This window comes from Panthera pardus, unplaced genomic scaffold (assembly GCF_024362965.1).
Source record: "Panthera pardus isolate Hobbes unplaced genomic scaffold, ASM2436296v1 HiC_scaffold_8, whole genome shotgun sequence".
Classification (NCBI taxonomy): domain Eukaryota; kingdom Metazoa; phylum Chordata; class Mammalia; order Carnivora; family Felidae; genus Panthera; species Panthera pardus.
Genome location: NW_026527013.1, coordinates 77,337,505 through 77,357,154, shown reverse-complemented (window position 1 = coordinate 77,357,154; position 19,650 = coordinate 77,337,505). Strand labels below are relative to the sequence as shown.

The following is a 19,650-nucleotide window of genomic DNA, read 5'->3' as shown; positions in this document are numbered from 1 at the left end:
ACAGCCAGCTTTTAATGTCTAATCCGTTATCTACAGGCACTAGCTGTGGCTCGCCAACACAGCTGCTGAAGTATTATCTGATTGCTCTTACAGAATGAGCCTTCATTTTTGTTTCCTTTTCAGAGGCATTGATAATCAGTCTAACTGGAACATTTCAGATCACCTTTGAACAAAATTCGTTTCTTTCCAAATGCTGCTAAATCAACAGTTTTGTGCTATCTCCAAATATTATAGTCTTTTGCCTATAATCCACTTCACCCTTCTGTGCTTCATGTCATTATTAAAAACAGAGATTGACCTTTTCACCCTTCAAAAGATACTGTGTAGGGGCACCTGGGTGGCTTGGTCACTTCAGCGTCTGACTTCAGCTCAGGTCATGATCCCATGGTTCCTGAGTTCGAGCCCCGCATCAGGCTGTGTGCTGACAGCTTAGAGCCTGGAGCCTGCTTTCAATTCTGTGTCTCCCTCCCTCCCTCTCTTTCTCTCTCTGCCCCTCCCCCGCTCACTCTTTGTCTCTCTCAAAAATTAATAAACATTTAAAAAATTTTAAAAAAATACTCTGCAAATGAAAGAAGTGATTTGAAAAATTAAAGGACAGTGTAGAACTCATACAATTTTCTATAAACAGCTAGACTAGTGGCTGAACATTTAATAAAGTAGATATTTAAACAACATGAATATAAATAGAAATAGGAAAATTCAAAAATAGTAACTATGAACTAGGAATATAAAACACATATCTACATATTAATATTTGAATATTTAGGTCTAGAGCGGTTAAGTTTAAAAAAAAAAATCACGGGGCATCTGGGTGGCTCAGTTGGCTAAACGTCCCACTTCGGCTCAGGTCATGATCTCACAGTTTGTGAGTTCGAGCTCCGTGTCTGGCTCTGTGGTGTCAGTTCAGAGCCTGGAGCTGCTTCGGATTCTGTGCCTCCTTCTCTCTCCGCCCCTCCCCCACTCACACTCTCGCTGTCTCTCGAAAAATGAATAAACGTTAAAAAATCACTCTAAGCATGTGCAAATAACTATTCCAAACTCTCCATAAATAATGTCCTGGCCATTTTACTCTCCTTAAAACGATTTCAGTAAACACTGGGTTAGGACTATGATCCTTATTCTCAAGACAACTATGACATAGATAAGAAGTACTCTTGTGAAATAGCTGTGGAATACTACCCAAGCGTTGATGGCCAGGTGTGACACGACCAGATTGAATTGCCACAAAACTCTGAGAAAGGAAAATCATTCTTGCAGGGAGCTGAGATGCAGCGTGCCTTCAAAGCCAGAGCAGGACTCAGACCAGCGTAGTGGCAGAGGAGGGACATTTTATACAAGAAATAACATGCCTATGCCACAGTTCAAGTACAGGGTGCTTGCGAGAAGTAAGGATAAAGATGAACTTGGAAAGAGAAGATGTACCAACTGCCAGAAGTCCTGAATCATGCTGAGTCCCATAGATGTTAATGATTCTATGTTTCAAAGGCAGGAGAGCAATGATGCAAACAAGAATTGAAAAATTTTAATCAGCTAATGGCACTCACAATGGATAAAACAGTGTGAGGCTGGAGGCCACGCCCGTCATGAGAGGAACAAACCCTGTGTGGAAAGAGACTTCGGGAAGAAGGCTGGAGGTGGGTCAATGAAAGACAAATGTAGCAAAGGTTACTGAAATTGTGGTTGGAAGTGCTTACCCAGAAAAATCTTCCTGATGCATGGTGATGATTATGGCCTCTATAGCATCTCCCACGGAAGTCAGTAAGGGGTGCACAGCACTTCCCATAAGAACATGGATCGTCTAAAAAGAAAAAGGAAGGATAGGCAAAATTAAAGACCAACACACAGAAATCTGAGATGGGAGAAGCACGTTGACTCAAAGGTTTTACATCGAATTCCGGCTATATACAGTTTAACTGCAATAACTCAACAGAAGTCTGTTCCTCTCCCAACTGCTGTTGCGAATGATCTTTAAAGCTGAAAATATGTGGAACATGGCACTGAACATTTCAACTCCCCAACTCCTCTCAAATGTTCAAGAAGTTTCATGGTCACATGAGCCCTGAAGAGTGGCCCTTATAAAGATCAAATAAACACACTGTGCCAAGTTTCTGAAAAGAGTGAGGCAAGACCCAGAGGGACTCTTGTCAGTGCAGACACAACCGGAACAACATGGCATGCTCTCCAGCAGAGTGAGCATAATAAATATGTGGTATTTCTTGTAGGGCAGGACAGTTAGGCCTTTCTGGGAGTAGGTTCCTGTTTGGCAGGAGTGCTTTTGGTACTGGGTATCATCTCCCTTCCCAATCTTTATCCTTACTTCTCACAAACATCCTGTACTTGAGCCTCTGGCCTGGGCGTGTTACTTCTTATTTCTGTTGTCACAACTGGGCCGGGCAAGGTGTTTGCCACTGGCATCTAGTGGGTGGAAGACAGAGACACTGCTCAACAGCCTCCACTGCACAGGACAATCTCCCACAACAAAGAACTACCTGGTGTAAAATGTCAATAATGCTCACATTGAAAACTGTTCTACACTGAGGTATAATCACTGGTTACATTATGGAAGACCCTTGGCCTTAGTTATGGGTTTTTAGTGTGAAAATATTAACTGGGCCTCAGTACACACTTAAAATCTAAAATGTAAGTATATTATGTATGCCTCACTGGTGACTACACACAATGAAGACGGATGGCTTTGGCTCATACAAACAATAGAAATAAATCAGAAAAGGTTAAACAGGACCCGTATCTATTAAATTCCTAAATATCATCTCTAGCCCTTAATCTCTGGTAAAAGTAAACAGTACCTGGGGATTAAGAGAGACAGGGAGGCAAGGAGAGACAGAGCAAATGCCTGAGCAAGAGCACAGAGCTTGCCCTCAAGGAGTTGACAATCTAGTGACAGCAGATAATTTCTAGCCATAGTAATGCTCTATAGGGTGCTATGGGATCATGGGAGAAACCTCACTTAAGCTGACATGATCTGAAAGACAGAAGGTACTGCCTACACCAAATTTCAGAGGTGGGCTGAGAGAGTACACGTTAAAGGTATGGTTGCCTGGGAAAGATGATGCACTCAACTGCACAGCATTCAATACAGACAGGGTGTGAGGTGCCTGCCCGTGTGGAAATAGACTCAGCAGATATACTCTGTAGGCTGCTAAGGAGTTGGGAATTTGCCCTGAAGGGAATGGGAAACCAATGATGGGTTTTAAGCAATGAGAAAATGTGGTTTAAAGATCTGAATGTGGGAAAAATCACATTGGATGGCAGACTGGGTAAATAGACTAAAGGCAGTAGTAGTCTCGATGCAAAATGGTGAGTGTCCAAACAAAATCAGAGGCAACAGGAATAGATACGAGGAGACAGGCTGGAGATACTGTGATTAATGATTTGGTGATATTATTAACTGAATGTGTGAGTGCAGAAGCAGCAGGTTGATTTGGGGATGGAGAGAAGAAATGATGAGTTCAGATTTGGACATGAGTTTGAAGGACTTATAGGAAATTCACATGGGCTATCCAGGAAGAACTAAAATATTTACATTTGTAGTTCTTGACACATTTGACTAGATTTGGTAGTCTTTGGCTTCTAAGAGGGAAGATGAAGCCAAAAGAGTCAATGAGATACCAGAGGATGGTTTGCAGAGTAAGGCTAAATGCCATTTTGAGGTCTTTCAGAAGAAGAGGAGTCCTTGAAGGACTAAAAGGGGTAAGATTATTTATTTAGTATAGATTATGTGCTGAGAACTATGGTATATGCCTCACATATTATAGTTCTACTTTAAATTCAATTATTCCTTCCTTTAAGAATATTAAAATCTCTAACTCATAGGTGATGAATCTAAAGTAATTTATAGATGGGGAAACTAAAGTGAAGTTAAGGAGACTGTCCTGAAGTGAGCAAGTAGAAGAGCTGGGATTTCCTACACACAGGTGACTCCACTGAGCTTTTGGTTATGCTTTGCCCACTTAGGGCAGAGAAGTAGGAAGAGATTTTAGAGTATGGTAGAAATGACTGAACAAGAGTTCAAGAAAGAAGACTCTGGTATGAGAGAGTGAAGTGTCTAACTACAGATCCTCCTACAACCAATTATGGAAAACAAACCAACAAAAAACCTACTGTAGAGTCGTAGAGATGGGAAAAAAGCAGGCATTTTTAGAAGGGTGTGGAAATCTAGAGCAAGCAATCAGAGGAGAGTGAGTTTTCCATTTTCTGTGACTTGGCTCAAAGAGTGTCTATCGTCATGATAGTGGCAAGGCTGGGGGGCTAAAACTCTGAAAGTAAAAAAAAAAAAAAGAAAACAAATCCTGCAGTCTTTTAGGCCAAAAGAGCAATGGAAAGGGGCCCTGGTTCAACCAGGGCTATTAGAAAGTGAGAGAGGAACCTCAGATGGGAGAGAGCCAGAGAAGAATGGCTAATTCTATATTTAAACTCAGCACTAGTCTTCAGCTGACTCATCAATCGTGCCTGGGCAAAGCAAACAAAAAATGGCTGCCAACAAGGCTTCACTGGATTGAGGTCTAAGGCATGGCCAGCTGCAGGTACCTGACAGTGTACAGTTAGAGCCCAGTCAAGCTGATTAATCGCTAAAGTAACATCAACACTCAGGAGCAATGTAAAAAAAAATACTGAGTCTACACAACATTAACATTCACAATATCCAGGATATATTAAAAAATCACTACATATACAAAAAGCTAGAAAATGTTATCAATTTTCAAGGTAAAAGATAATTCACAGCTGCCATCCCTGAGATGATCCAGATTCTACAATTATTAGGCAGGAACCTCGGTGAGGTAAAGAAAGAAATGCTCACAATAAATATTAGGAAACCTCAGCAGAGTGACTGAATGTGTAAAAAAAGAACCAAATGGATATTTTATTATTTATTTTTAAAAAATGTTTATTTATTTATTTTGAGAGAGAGAGAAAGTGCAAGCAGCAGAGGGGCAGAGAGAGAGGGAGACAGACAGTCTCAAGCAGGCTCCATGCTCAGCATGGAGCCCGATGTGGGGCTCAATCCCATGACCTGAGATCATGACCTGAGCCAAAATCAAGAGTTGGATGCTTAACCAATAGAGTCATCCAGGCGCCCCACAAAAATGGATATTGTAAACTAAAAACAAATTGCACTACATGCATGTAGATGTAAATGTACTTCCATAAATAAGAGGTTTCTATATTTTACATAACATGGTGCAAAATTACCTCTATGAAGACTATGAAAACTTAAGGATTTATAGGGTAATCCCCAGAAAAACCACTAAAAAAAAAAATCACATGAAGAGGTATATATAAAAATCTAATAAATTAATTAAAATGGAATTCAAAAAATTTTTCAAAGAATCCAAAAAACAAAAGGAGGAAAAGAAAAAAGTAAAAAAAGCCAAACAAATGGGATAAAAACCAAAACTATATATATCAAAATAAAAACTTGTTAATGATTATATAATGTTAATGGACTAAACACTCCCATTAAAAGACAGAGATTACCAGAACAGACAAAAAGACAACTATATACTGTTTATAGGAGATGTACTTTAAAAATAAAGACACACAGGAATTGAAAATAAGTGGACAGAAGATATACCATGTAAACATTAAGCATAAAAAGGTTGGAGTAGCCAAATTAATATCACATGAAACAAACTGCATGACAGTAAGTATTAGCAAAGCTAAAGAGGGCTATTTCACAATGACGAAAACATCAGTTCATCAGGAAGGCATAACAATTGTAAATATGTATGAGACACAGCTTCAGCAGAAGTAGTAAATAGCTTCAAAATTGAGGTGTCAAGAATTGACAGAATTAAAAGGTCCACAATCATAGTAGAAAACTAACTTCTGTCTTTCAGCAGTTGATAGAACCATTATATAAAATATCAGTAGAGATACAGAATATCTGAACACATCACTAAATATATTCCCACTACCTTGACTTAAGTGATATTTATAGAACAATATAGTCAACAACTGCAGAGTAGACTTTTTTGTCAAACCACATGGTTCATTTACCAAGACAGACCACAACACATGCTAGGCCGTAAAACAAGACTCAAAACTTTAAAGAACTGGAATCATACAGAGTATGGTTTCTGATGATAACAGAATTGTATGAAAAAATAAGATATCTAGGAAAACCACAAATAATTGGAATTTAAAAAAAAAACACTTTTAAATAACTCATGAATCAAAGAAGAAACTGCAAAGGAAATCTGAAAATATTTCAAACTTAATGAGGATAAAAGCACAACATGTCAAAACCAAAGTTACTTAGAGGGAAATTTACAACTTGTTAAATTTATTTGGGAAGGGAAAAGGTCTAAAAATCAATGGTATAAGGCATATTTTTTAAAAAAAGGCCAAGAAAATCCCAAGTGGAAGTAAATCAAAAAGGCAAAAGCAGAAATCAATGAAAAAGAAAGAGAGAAAATCAAGAAAGTCAACAGTTGGCTCCCTGAAAAGATCAATAAAACTGACAAACCCATAGCTAAACTGATGAAGAAGAAAAGAGAACACAAATATTAATCAAAAAAATTTTTAAAAAGGCTATCACTAGAGGCCCCAAAGACATTAAAAGGACAGTAAGAGAATATCATGTACAGCATTATTCTGACAAATCAGGTAACTTAGATGAATAGACAAATACCTTGAAAGTCACAAAGTATCAAAGCTCATTCAAGAAGAAACGAGTAACTCAAATAGCCTTTTCCCTACTAAACAAGTCAAATTTGTAGTTCTAAACTTCCTACAAAGAAAACTACAGGCCCAGATGGCTTCACTGGTGAATTCTATTAAGCATGTGAGAAGAAAATAACACAAATTCTTTCAGATGACAGAACAGGAGGAAATAGTTCCAAACCTAATTAATGAGGCCAGTTTTGATACCAAAATCAGACAAAGAATTACAAGAAAACTATATACCAATATCTCTTATGATTATAGATGCAAACATTGTTAACAAAAATTAAGCATATCAAATTCAGGAATATATAAAAAGGGTAATACATCATAACTAAGGTGGGTTTGACATTTGAAAATCAACTTCTGTATTGTATTAACAGAATAAAGGTGTAAAACAATATGATTATTTCAATAGATAGAGAAAAAACTATTTGATGAAATGCCATTTATATTTTTTAAAAGTTTCAGTAAACTAGGAATAGAAAGGAACTTGCTTAACCTGATAAAGGCCATCTAACACCATACTTAAAACACTAGAATACAGATGGAGTGCTTTCCCCCAAGTCAGGAAAATGCTCACCAAGGTCCACTCTCACCAGTTGTAGTCAACCCTGTACCAGAGTTCCTATCCAGTGAAACAAGGCATGGAAAACAGGCATCCACCTGTATACGATATGATGGTTTACAAAGAAAATGTTCATTCTGGCTACATGAGGCTTCCCACTTATGGGAAATACAAAACAGGAACAGTAGAGGATTAACGACTATCAGAGGAAATGGAGAAAGGAGAATAGATTATATCTCACAAATTCTTTACAAAGCAGGGAAGTGTGTCATACATTTTTCAAAGATTTACCTAAAATAGCTAAGATTACAAAAATATAGAAGCCTCAGCAATCTGGATTATTCTCTCATACAGAACATAAACCCACACAGTAAGGGAGAAAGGAAAAACTACCATGTTTAAACTTAGCAATACAATCACTATATGAAACAATCCCAGTAATAAATGGATCAGAATTATTGAGCCAAGGTATTTAACTACTTAACAGCTGAGGTGAGTATAATAAAATGACTCTCATTAATTTTAATTATGCCATCCATGACAAAGTAGATAATTATCAGATGTTAAACCTCAAGCCTAAAATAACATTTAATTTCAGATAAAATCTCAACAAGGTAGAGAAGAAAAAACTGTTATGTACCCTTCTGTGTAATTTTAGTAAGTGAAACATATATTTAGTATTTTCTCTATAAAATAATAAAAGCATATAGGTTTTTGGTTCTTGGGATACAATTATTTATACCTCCTACCATTCTACCCCTAACTCAAAGTAAATTTGTACTAAATCTCCTACAATTTTAGGAAATTCAAGGTTCTCTTTTTTTTTCCTTAAGTGAGAGGGTTTTGTTTTTTACTTAATATGTCATAACAGTTTTTATGATTTAATTTAAAAAGCAACGTCAAAATGGTTTCATTGAGTTCTGTTAACATATGCAATTAAGTCTTTAATTGGCAGGGCCACTTGAACCACCTGCCAGTCTTCTTACCCAATTCTCAAGGACCACACTGGTGAGTCGTCACCAAACTTCCCAGCTACGTGAGCTGTTGGCTCTGGTGAGCAAGCCTCAGAGCAAGGGCTGTAGCCGGAGGTCAGGGCAATCTTGCCTGCACTGGCCTCAACTCTCAGCCTACAGGGACTAACAACAGGAACTACCTTTGTTATATGTTAAAAATGCAGATTCAGAGTACATCCGACACTGAATTACAATCTGAAGAATTTCTAGTTTGACTCTGTCGGGAGACTTTTATGATCAGGCAAAGTGTAGGCACTCTCTAACCATGAGTTGTGATCATTAGGGGTCAAAAAATCACTATCAGAATATTTTAAAAAGTAATAGATGAGGGGTGCCTGGGTGGCTCAGCTGGTTAAGTGTCTAACTCTTGATATCAGCTCGGGTTGTGAGATCAAGCCCTGCATCAGGCTCCACACTGAGCGTGGAGCCTGCTTGGGACTGTCTCTCCCTCCCTCTCTCTCTCTCTCTCTCTCTCTCTCCATTCCCTTCCCCTACTCGTGCTTTCTCTCTCTCAAAATAAATAAATAAACATTAAAAAAAGAAGTAATAGAGGAGCATAGAAAACAAAAGCATGTATCACCCAAAATAAGGAAAATATTGTTCTGTGAAACTTTTGTTTCAATTACAGAAATACAGATGTATATCTTACATACATGCAATTATATAGGTTGTACATATTTATAAATGCTTATATATTGTGTATGGGGTCACAAAATCGATTTCCTATCTTGGGTAGCAATCAAAATATGTTTGATAGCTACTTCTAGAAGACAAAGAAAAAATGTGGAACCACAGAAAAGGAGACTGTGAATTCCCTGCCTGGAAGCAAGAATGTTAAGACCTTTTGGGTTTTCCTATTGGTTTGATTTTATGGTATTTTTATGACCATCAGTAACTTGGACAATTCTTTTCTTGGACAACTCTTTTTTTTTTTTTTTTTTTTTTTACATTTTTTTAAGTTTTATTTATTTTGAGTGTGTGTGTGAGAGAGAGTAGGGGAGAGGCAGAGACAGAGAGTGGGAGAGAGAGAGAATCCCAAGTAGACTCTGCACTGTTAGCACAGAACCCGATGTGGGACTCAAACTCACAAATTGTGAGATCATGACCTGAGCCGAAATCAGAAGCTTAACTGACTGACCCATCCAGGTGCCCCTTTTTGGACAACTCTTAATAAAAACAATTATTTTAGGATGGTGGCTCTAATAATACTTCATCATAATGAGATGGGCACACTGGGGGAACAGAAAGAATACAGAGAAACATCCAAGTGTGCTTTCACTGTGCTGGGGGAAAAGACTGTCTTCTCCTACCCTCATATATGAATTTAGTGTCCTCAAGTTTTGGGGCCTGTAAAATCCCCATCCATGTCACCTGTGGACAGCATTTTGACCTCAGAAATTACCTTCTCCCTTAGGATTTGTGACAACATCCTCTAAATCTCTTCCTCAGCAAACTGAAGTTTGCTGTTGAACTGTTGTTCAACAGTGTTGTTTCTTTGTAGCTTCTTACTCCCTAAATAAAAGTATTTGTCCTTGGAATTCACTGGTAGTGCCTGTCTCTGTCTCTCTCTCTCTTTTATCTCTAAGCAACCTAAATCTAACCTGACAGTTGACATCTATTACCTTTGTGCAGTTATATTGTACACCTTACAGATGCAGAAACTAAGGCAAGAGTAAACTTATTAACTTGTCTGAGGTCATACAGCTAGTTAAATAGCTGAGATAGGATTCATATACTAGTAGTTTGGCTCCTGAGTCTTTGCTACACAGTGTTACTTAGTAAATACCAAAAGCATATTTAGTAAACAAACGAATGATGATGGCAAGCAAACACAACTCTCTGGGTCAGTGAGGTCTGGATTTACCAGCATTAGGACTTTGAGCAAGCTATTCCAAGTTGTATAAAATAGGGCCAATAATATATAACTTGAACAGTTGCGATCATATTTCAATATATTGCATGTGACTGGCAAGGAGCAAGTACTAAATACAGGGTATCTATTACTATCATAAAAATGAATGATTTCCTTGTTTAAAGAGTTACCTAGTGTCAGCTACATATGGCTCTGAATCTTGTACGACCATTATTTTTTATTAAACTTCCTGGGTATATTTATGTTAGTATGTTAAAAATGGGAATTTACCCTGATTTCACACACACATTAGAGTCTCTCAACCTTGGCACTATTGACATTTTGGGCCCAGTAATTCCTTGTTGTCAGGGCTCTCTTACGCACTGCAAGATGCTGAACAGCATCCCTGGCACTAGATGCCAAGAGCACTCCACTCCCAGTCATGACAATCAAAAATGTCTCTAAACATGGTAAAATGTTCCCTAGAGGACAAAATCACCCTAGTAGGGACTCAATGCTTTACTGGGATAATAGTAGGCTGTAGTGCCCTGAGATATAGTGAGTACCTGAAGACTCTTGCTTCTCTTGCTTATGATAAAATTATCATAAGTAGAACACAATCTGTAGACACCAACAGGGTCTATTTTTAAGATCTAGAAAATATAAACACACATGTATGCCTTCTCTTTAGGATAATTATCAGCAGCTACTTTTGGTAGAGGATTCTGAATTATTTTTAAAATGTGACACTCTCCCACTCATCCAAACAAATCCTAAACCCCACTGTGATCTGTAGAGTCAAAGATTAAATTCTTTTACCTTTAGGGCTGAGATTATAGTTTGTTCGGCTGCTGGTGGGAATGAGCTCTGACTGGAAACCACCTAGAACAAGGTTTTGATCCAGTTATAGTTGTGCTTAAGTCATTTATTTTTATAAATATTAATTTTGATCATTAACATAATAAAGCTGTTTCTACAGACACATAAAACAGTATCATAACTTCACATTATATCTCCTACATGTTTTAAAAACTTCTTAGTATTTACTAGTTAAGGCAGGCTGAACAATACTTTCCTGTATAAAGCAAACGTACTGTATACTTCAAATAATCAAAAGATTAAGAATGTTAAGAGTTGGCTTTCCTTTATTCACTTTAGACAGGCTTTAGTTATAATACTGTAACTTGAAAAGGTCAGTCTAAAGCCGTATTTACATACTTCTTTAAAAAAATCACTTTTCTCCAGGCTAACTATAATTTTCAACAAGTCTTTCAAATACAAATGTCAGGGGCGCCTGGGTGGCTCAGTTGGTTAAGCGTCCTACTTCAGCTCAGGTCATGATCTCACAGTTCATGAGTTCAAGCCCCGTGTCTGGCTCTGTGCTGATAGCACGGAGCCTGGAGCCCATCGAGTTCTGTGTGTCTCCCTCTCTCTCTGCCCCTCCCCTGCCCCTGCTCACACTCTGTCTTTCTTCCTCTCAAAAATAAATAAGCATTAAAAAAATAAAAATAAAATACAAATGTCAAACAATTTCTTTTTAGAAATCAATACAAATATTATGAACATTCTGAAAGTATCAAGAAAGGCATTTACATCAGCCTAAATAAATAACATTCTTTCATTGATTGCAGTCTAATTGGAGTAATAATAAAGGGAATGGAAAATACATCATTTATATTTTTTATTTACTTTTGTTTTTTACTTCCTCTTCTGAGGTTTGTTAATAAACCTTTAAAATATATTCTGCTTAATGTGTGACATACACTTTTTTGTAAACTCCTAATTGATAAAAGGACTTGTTAAAATTCTAAGTAACTGAACAGTCACTGATAATTATTCTAAAATACAATTTAGCATATTAAAGCTCAAATTAAAGGTCATGTTTTCAAGAATGTCATCTAATCTTTAGCCTTCTTCAGGTCCTCTAATTATTTCTCTCTCTACTTGCTAAATATTTTGGAAATGGTTTATAGAGAATAAACACAAGCTACTCAAAAGTCAAAGATTGGATTCAAAGTATAGCTTTCCTGGTAATTATAAATACAGTTCATCTTAGAAATAATATATGGTCACCAACAAATTAAAGCTCATCATAAAAATTACATCAGCAACACAACAGCAAAAAAAAAAAAAAAATCCATCTTCTATTTTCAAGTAGCCATCAGTTATTATACCATAAAAATGCACTGTTTAGGCAGCTCCTTCCCCCTATTTTGGGGCAAAGATAGAACCTTTCCAACATGTTGGAGGGATTAAGAGTTCTCATTCTGTCATTAGCTTTGCTATAATTTACTACCACCCACATGATATCAAATTATGCTTTTTAATAGGTATGAAATAGTATGATTTACCCTTAAATCATTTGCTCAATAAACTTGATTATACCAACCAAGCCTGATGATCTAGAGTTCTTATGCTTTAAACCAAGTATATAAACAAAAAGTCACACAAATGATAAAGGCCAGAGTCAATAACTGTTTAAAAAGAGTTCATTCCACAGCTTATTTCACACTCACCACGTTTTCATTGCATTCTTTTGCAAAAAATTAAATAATAATTCGTTGTCTATTTGAGGCAAACAGAAAGAAGTTGAAATTAAAAGAACTTAATTAAAATAAAATAAAGGTTACCTTTGTTACTGATTGGTGTAACTTATACAGTGAATTCACTACTGCCACATTTCTTCTCTGCCCTTCTGTAAGAGGCCCAATCACCTGACTTGCATCTCCTTGTGTGGACAGCTGTAAGAATTCAACACAAATAGAAATTACCAAAATGGCAGTTCATTTATAACTGGGAAGAAGCTCATGTCCCCTGACCAAAACAAAAAACAAAAAAATGTTAACTGGTAACTTCAGATCGAACATTGGAGACTTTAGGCACAACCAGGAACCTCTACAGAGAGGAAACCCAATCATTGTCCCCAAGAAGAACACCCTCCATCACTTCAAAGCTGATGGACCCCGGAGGCATATGTGACCTAAAAGCCCAGTGTGTGCTGTTATTTTCATACATCAGCATAGCACTCCTAGGACATAAATTCTGGCAGCTGCCAATAGTCTTTCTACTCAAAAACTCAGAAATAAGCCATCAAACGGGAAAAAAAAAAAAAGTAAATGAAGGGAGGGAAGGAGGAACGAAGAAAAATAAACCTACATCCTATGTACATCTGGCAGCCATCATAATATGCTCTGAAATGGGTGGTGAAGAGAGGGTTTTACTTTCATTTTTATAGATTAAATTCTTTCAAAAAAAAGAAAGATAGTTAAGATTATACTGTATATAGACAGTCAGTACAAGTGGTATTAAGAACTTTTTACTCCTCACCTTTTAAAAATAATTTTTTAATGTTTATATTTATTTTTGAGAGAGAGAGAGAGAGAGCATGAGCAGGGGAGGGGCAGAGAGAGAGGGAGACACAGAATCTAAAGGAGGCTCCATGCTTGGAGCTATCAGCACAGAGCCCTACACGGGGCTCAAACCCACAAGCCATGAGGTCATCAACTGAGCCAAAGTCAGATACTCAACAGACTGAGCCACTCAGGCACCCCTTCACTCCTCTCCCCTTTAATTTACTTCTGAACATATGAGTTTTAGGACATGTAATGCTTTACAGAGTTAATCTAGAATTCTTACAGCTTGATCTAAGAAAATAATCTACATATAAACTATTTTCATATTGATCAGATTTTCATCCAGTCCTCTGTAATGATGGTTTCTTAAAGGTGAATTAAATCTGAGTAGGACAAATAAAAAATGATCTAAGTAAACTCTGTAAATGTGTATGCAGATCTCAACATACGAAAAACTGGCCTTTTAGGAGAGCTGAAACTAAGAGTATCTTCTGTTAGAGTGAGCCAAATAAAATCTGGGAGAAAGAAATACTATTTTGCTTTCTACTTTCCTATGACGAACACACACACACAAACATTTAAAAAAATTAAACTCAATGCCCATTTTATCAATTCCTACTTATGATAATAAAATATTTAAAAATACGAAAATTTGCAATTAAAATGAAGGGAATATTCCTTTGTTAATGTTACAACCCATGACAATGGCTACTAAGTCAACATGGGGCTTTTTGACATCAAGTTAAAGAGCTCCAATTTCTTTTGCCATTCCTCATGGACCTGGTCACCAACTTGCAATCAAGTTGAACTCTAAAATTGGACAATAAAGTGGCAGTGGTTAGTGGCATCAGTGGTTATGGCAGACTCAGGGTGTCAGATGCTAAATATATATCCATCTGCAAAGGGCATTTAAAAGTTATGAGTTCCAGCTATACAATTTTTTTTAAAGATTTTATCTTTAAGCAATCTCTAAACCCAACATGGGGCTCGAACTCACATCCCAGAGATCAAGAGTTACATGCTCTTCCGACTGAGCTATCCAAGAGCCCCTAGCTATACAATTTTTAAAAATCCAATCTTGGGGTGCCTTGGTGGCTCAGTCAGTTGGGCGTCCAAAACAAAAATGCATGTTCATATAAAAACATGTATACAAATGTTCATAGCAACATTGTTCCATAGTGTAATAGACCAAAATTGAAAACGCAAACGTCAACTAATAAATGGATAAATAAGACGTAGTATATTCATACAAGGAACATTACTAAGCAAAAAAAAAAAAAAAAAAAAATGAAGCTCTGATACCTGCTAAAACATGGATGAACCTTGCAAACATTTGAACTAAAAGAAGCCAGTCACAAAAGGCCACATATGGAATGATTACATTTACATGAAATACCCAGAGATAAAAAGTAGATTAGTAATAAGGGGATGAGGAAAGAAGGGTAAACATGAAATGACTGCTGATGGGTAGGAGGTTTCTTGTTGGGGTAAGAAAATGTTCTAAATTTGATTGTGAATATACAAAAAACCACTGAATTGTACACTTTAAATGGGTGAATTATATTGTAATAAAACTTTTTTAAAAAGTATAGAAAGAAAAATCCCCAACTTTAAGAGTTATCTGCTAGATGCCCTGAGCCTTGTAAAAATGAAGACTAAGACAAAACAGCTAAGTTAGAGACCTACAAAGTTCTGCAAAGAAAACATTATATTTGGAAGAGCGAAACTCTAATGATATAAAAGAACTAAAGATGAAATATCACTGTGCCAAAAACAAGGAACAAAATTCAAATATCAAAGTGAAAATAGAACACTAGAAGATTGGAAATTTAAGATAATCCACTGCTTATCTTGGTTTCACAGCACAAAATACAGTGAGCCCAACACCTGAGCTCGGTAGATCACTTCGTCCCTCTCGAACACCACTCCTGTCATAATTGTTTTGGGGAAATAATTTCAAATTTACAAAATGTTACAAATATAAGGAGTACTCTTAGACACTTTACCCAGATTTACTTATTAACATTTCATCCCATTTGATTTATTGTTTGTATTTTCTCTTACATACAACATATAATTCTTTTCCTGAATCATACATACATTATATTATAGCCCTTTGCCCCTAAATATTTCAGTGAGTACTTCATAAGATGGACACTTCACTACAAAATCCGAGTTATCAACTTCATAAATTTATGTCAATCCAATACTTTTATGTGGAATGTGCTATGTCTCCAAGGAGATGCGGTTCATTTTAGTGAAGGTGGTGTTAGAGACCAAGATCTGGGTAGTAGGGGTACTTATTCCTGTAGTAACTCTTGATTAATCCAATATTTATACAGATGATCCTTCCAATACGCTGGGTTCTTAGCTCCTTCTCTTCCATTTAAGGTTAAAATAACTATACAGTGAACACTCATATACAGATAACCTATTAACATTCTTTAATTTGCTTTATATCACATATCTATCCTTCAACACATTTGATATTTTTCATTCATTTCAAATAATTTTCAGACATCAACACTCAAGCATGTGGATAATTAGCTAGAATTCAGTATTCACTTACAGCTTTTTTTTTCCTTTTGAGGAAAAACTTATATATAATGAAATGCGGACCTTAAGTGCACAATTCAATGAGATGTGGTAAATGGTTTTACTTGTGTGATATTATCACTCTAGAAGTTTCCTTCATTCCACTTCCCAGTCAACTCCCACCCTACCCTGGAGAGGCATCCACTATTGTGATTCAATTAGCCTTGGCTTTAAGGAGGACTGCATTCAGAGACCATACGGGAAGGTATTTTTAATGAGCTCCAAAGACAATGTTTCACAGATTATTCAGTCTTTTATGAGCCCCTGCTGCCACTGTGCTGTTCTTCTTGGGATAAAGAATGTACTTTTGCTTATACATACTGTTTTCAAAACCGCTAAAAGTCATACACAATTAAATTTTCCTGACATTTTATTATGAACACTTGAAAGACTTGTACACTGAATACCCATATACTGCCTAGATTCTATAATTAACATTTTATAATACTTGCTTATGCTATCCGTACATAGATCCATTTTGTATTTTTTTAAGTTTATTTATTTAGAGAGACACACACACAGTGGGAGTGGGGGAGGGACCGAGACACTTCCAAGCAGGCTCTGCACTGTCAGCGTAGGGCCTGATCCCACAAACCATGAGATCGTGACCTGAGCCAAAATCAAGAGTTGGATGTTTAATAGTTTTGTATTTTTGATGTATCTCAAAATAACTTGTAGACATTAGTATACTTATTACCTCTGACTTTACTGCACTGATTAGTTTTGCCTATTCTGTATCTTTATATAAAGTTTTTTGTGCATGTATGTGTGTGCAAAGTTTCTTTCACTCAGCATAGTTTCTGGTTTTCACTTGTGTTTGTTCCTTTTTATTGCTGTGTAGTATTCCACTGCGTGAACTGATCAGTTTGTTTTATCCATTCTCTTATTGCTCCCAGAATGTCTGGAACAATATAATCCTTGACTCAAATCTAAACAGACTTGCCTTGAAACACTTGCTAGCTGAGTAACTAACTTGTGCCTTTAGCTTCTCCATACGTAACACAGAACAGATACTACAGCTGATAGCAAAGTATGCTCCATTTTTATCTCCAATTTTATGTCTTGTTCTAATTTTCTTCTCACATGTCTTTGCTTGGTCCTTTCTCCTGCCATCAAGCCTCCAAGCTCTACCCTATGTCTGCACTGGCTAAGGATGAAAGGCACATGTTAGGACTGAGGAATCCAAACGAAAAGCCAATGAAGCTGCCTGGAGTTACAGAGGAAATATTGGCTCCTTTTGGTTTGTGGAAAACATGCATTTTACATAGAGAAGGCATTCTCTATTTCTAAATTTTCTACCCATCTTGAGCCATTTTGACTTTCGGTGTTTTAAGCTACTTCCTTCACTTCAACTCCTTAAAACTGACTTTTCACTAATTCAAGTACATGTTCAGCAAGGCCTCTTAATGCAGAAGGTGTTCATTAGGTATCTGTTGAATGACTGAAGGGCCAGAGTAATGGTTTCTTGTTGCCTTTTCAAAGTCTACCTTATTTGAGATGAATACAACTTGTATGGAGGTGCAGAAACACAGCTTTTGGCTGTAACGCATAAGGAACTAGGGGACCAGAAAGGTGGGAACCATAAGAGAACCACATTCTTAACTATGAGAAGCATACATACTGGTGAATCATGTTACACTATCTAATACAGTCGGGAAAGATGTCAGAAATCAAGAGTTGCATTTGAGTTTTAAAAATCTCTCTCTCACACACACATGCACGCACACATGGAATCCAAAGGTTAAACAAATCCTTAATAACCAAATAGTTCCTATGCACAAATGAGAGGATATATTATTCATTTTTAATTACCTGAAGAAAAAAATTTTCAGAAATTATAATTCATACATCTGCTCACTAGGAACATTGTGTGAATTCAGTGCACAAGACACAATGATAAACTATACAGTTAACATGAAGAATGTTTTTATGTATTTGTTAGCTTACAGAAAAAATGACCAAGATTTCCCTAACATCACAGCTGAGGAGTAGAAGTAAAAGAAGTAAAACTGATACTTCATGAGGTGAACTGGATAACAGCTTTAAATTTCTATTCATTGAATCTACTGAAAATTACTCTTGGGGAATTATCAAGTTGGTGACTCAGAAGAATGTCTAAAAAGAATAATAAGATAAATGATTTGTTATGAATTATGAAAGGTAAAGTTACTTTCCAGATGTTATGGAAATACCACTTGTACTTTATTTATAATTTCCATTACTGCTAAAGTAATGTCAAGACTACAGGATAACTCCTTTTTATGTATATTTGTTCATAATTCTTCTAAATATTTCTTGGCAAGCATACATAAAACAAATGAGAAAAAGGTATGTATTAGAATTCTGTAAGTTTAGAGAACAGTGTAAAATGTGTGTACTAATCTAAAATGCTTCCCCAAATGAAAATAAGTCAAAACATTTTTATACTTACATATATATTTATATACTTATGGCAGATATTTTTAACAAAACCTTTGAAAGGTTCTGGGGCACCTGGGTGGCTCAGTCGGCTGAACATCTGACTCTTGGTTTTGGCTCAGGTCATGATCTCCTGATTCATGGGATTGAGCCTTGCATCAGGCTCTGTGCTAACAGCATGGAGCCTGCTTTGGATTCTCTCTGTCCCTTTCTCTGCCCCTGCCCTGCTTGCACTTGCATGTGCATGCTCTTGCTCTCAAAATAAATAAATAAACTTAGAAAAAAAAGCTTTGACAGGTTCTGATAAACCTATATTTAGAGAATGATGTCTATACAGTAAAACCTTGGTTTGCAAACATAATTCATTCTGGAAACATGCTTGTAATCCAAAGCACTCATATATCAAAGTGCATTTCAAGCAAGAACCATTGGCTCAGGTGTGATCATGTGACATTCAGCATCATATACTATTCATACTGCAAGACATCACTCATTTTTCAAGTTAAAACTTATTAGAAATGTTTGCCTGTCTTGCAGAACACTTGCAGAACAAGTTACTTGCAATCCAAGGTTTTAACTGTACTTATTTTTCTGAAAGTGGTGACCATGACTGCATTATAATTACCAAATTAATTTTTAATAAGAAGTCTATATTAACTTAAGATCTTCTGATCTAATACATGCTTTCTATCCAATTTGGGGGTACACAGCAAAGAGTACATACAAAAAGGCAAAGTATTATCACTGTTATTATTTTAATGAAAACTATAAAGAGCAAATATCTGGCTCTCAGACTGTCTCCTCCCCTCCCACACATATAGAAGACATCAGTAATCAAGGGGCCCTGTTATGGTCTAACAACACAGTGCTCCAGGCAGCAACTACCAATCTCTTTAGACCTGGGGAGAAACTGATTTGTAATCCCTGATCTATGTAACAGTAGTTGTTTTGGACATATGGTCCAATGATTCTAAGTGTATTCATCCAAATGTTTTCTAGGTCAAGAGATGCTAATGAGCAATATATTCCAACAGCCTTAAAGCTGCTATATCCTTACTTATCCCACTATCAGAAATGTATCTTAAGAAAATAATAAAATTATATGCACAAAGATAATGTTATTTATTAGTCCGAAGCTGAGTTGTAAGGTGTATCATAATTCTTATA

General features: G+C 36.5%; 1 protein-coding gene across 3 annotated transcripts in view; it reads right to left on the bottom strand.

Moving 5' to 3' along the window:
• COG5 (component of oligomeric golgi complex 5) overlaps window positions 1-19,650 on the bottom strand; it is a 334,355-nt gene that overhangs the window by 49,450 nt on the left and 265,255 nt on the right. For all 3 annotated transcript variants that reach the window (XM_053897953.1, XM_053897952.1, XM_019451191.2), the window contains exons 15-17: window positions 12,748-12,858; window positions 10,937-10,999; window positions 1,695-1,798 (exon numbers count right to left, since the gene is read on the bottom strand). In XM_053897953.1, the coding sequence (XP_053753928.1) occupies window positions 1,695-1,798; window positions 10,937-10,999; window positions 12,748-12,858 (278 nt within the window). The remainder of the gene's footprint in view (window positions 1-1,694; window positions 1,799-10,936; window positions 11,000-12,747; window positions 12,859-19,650) is intronic.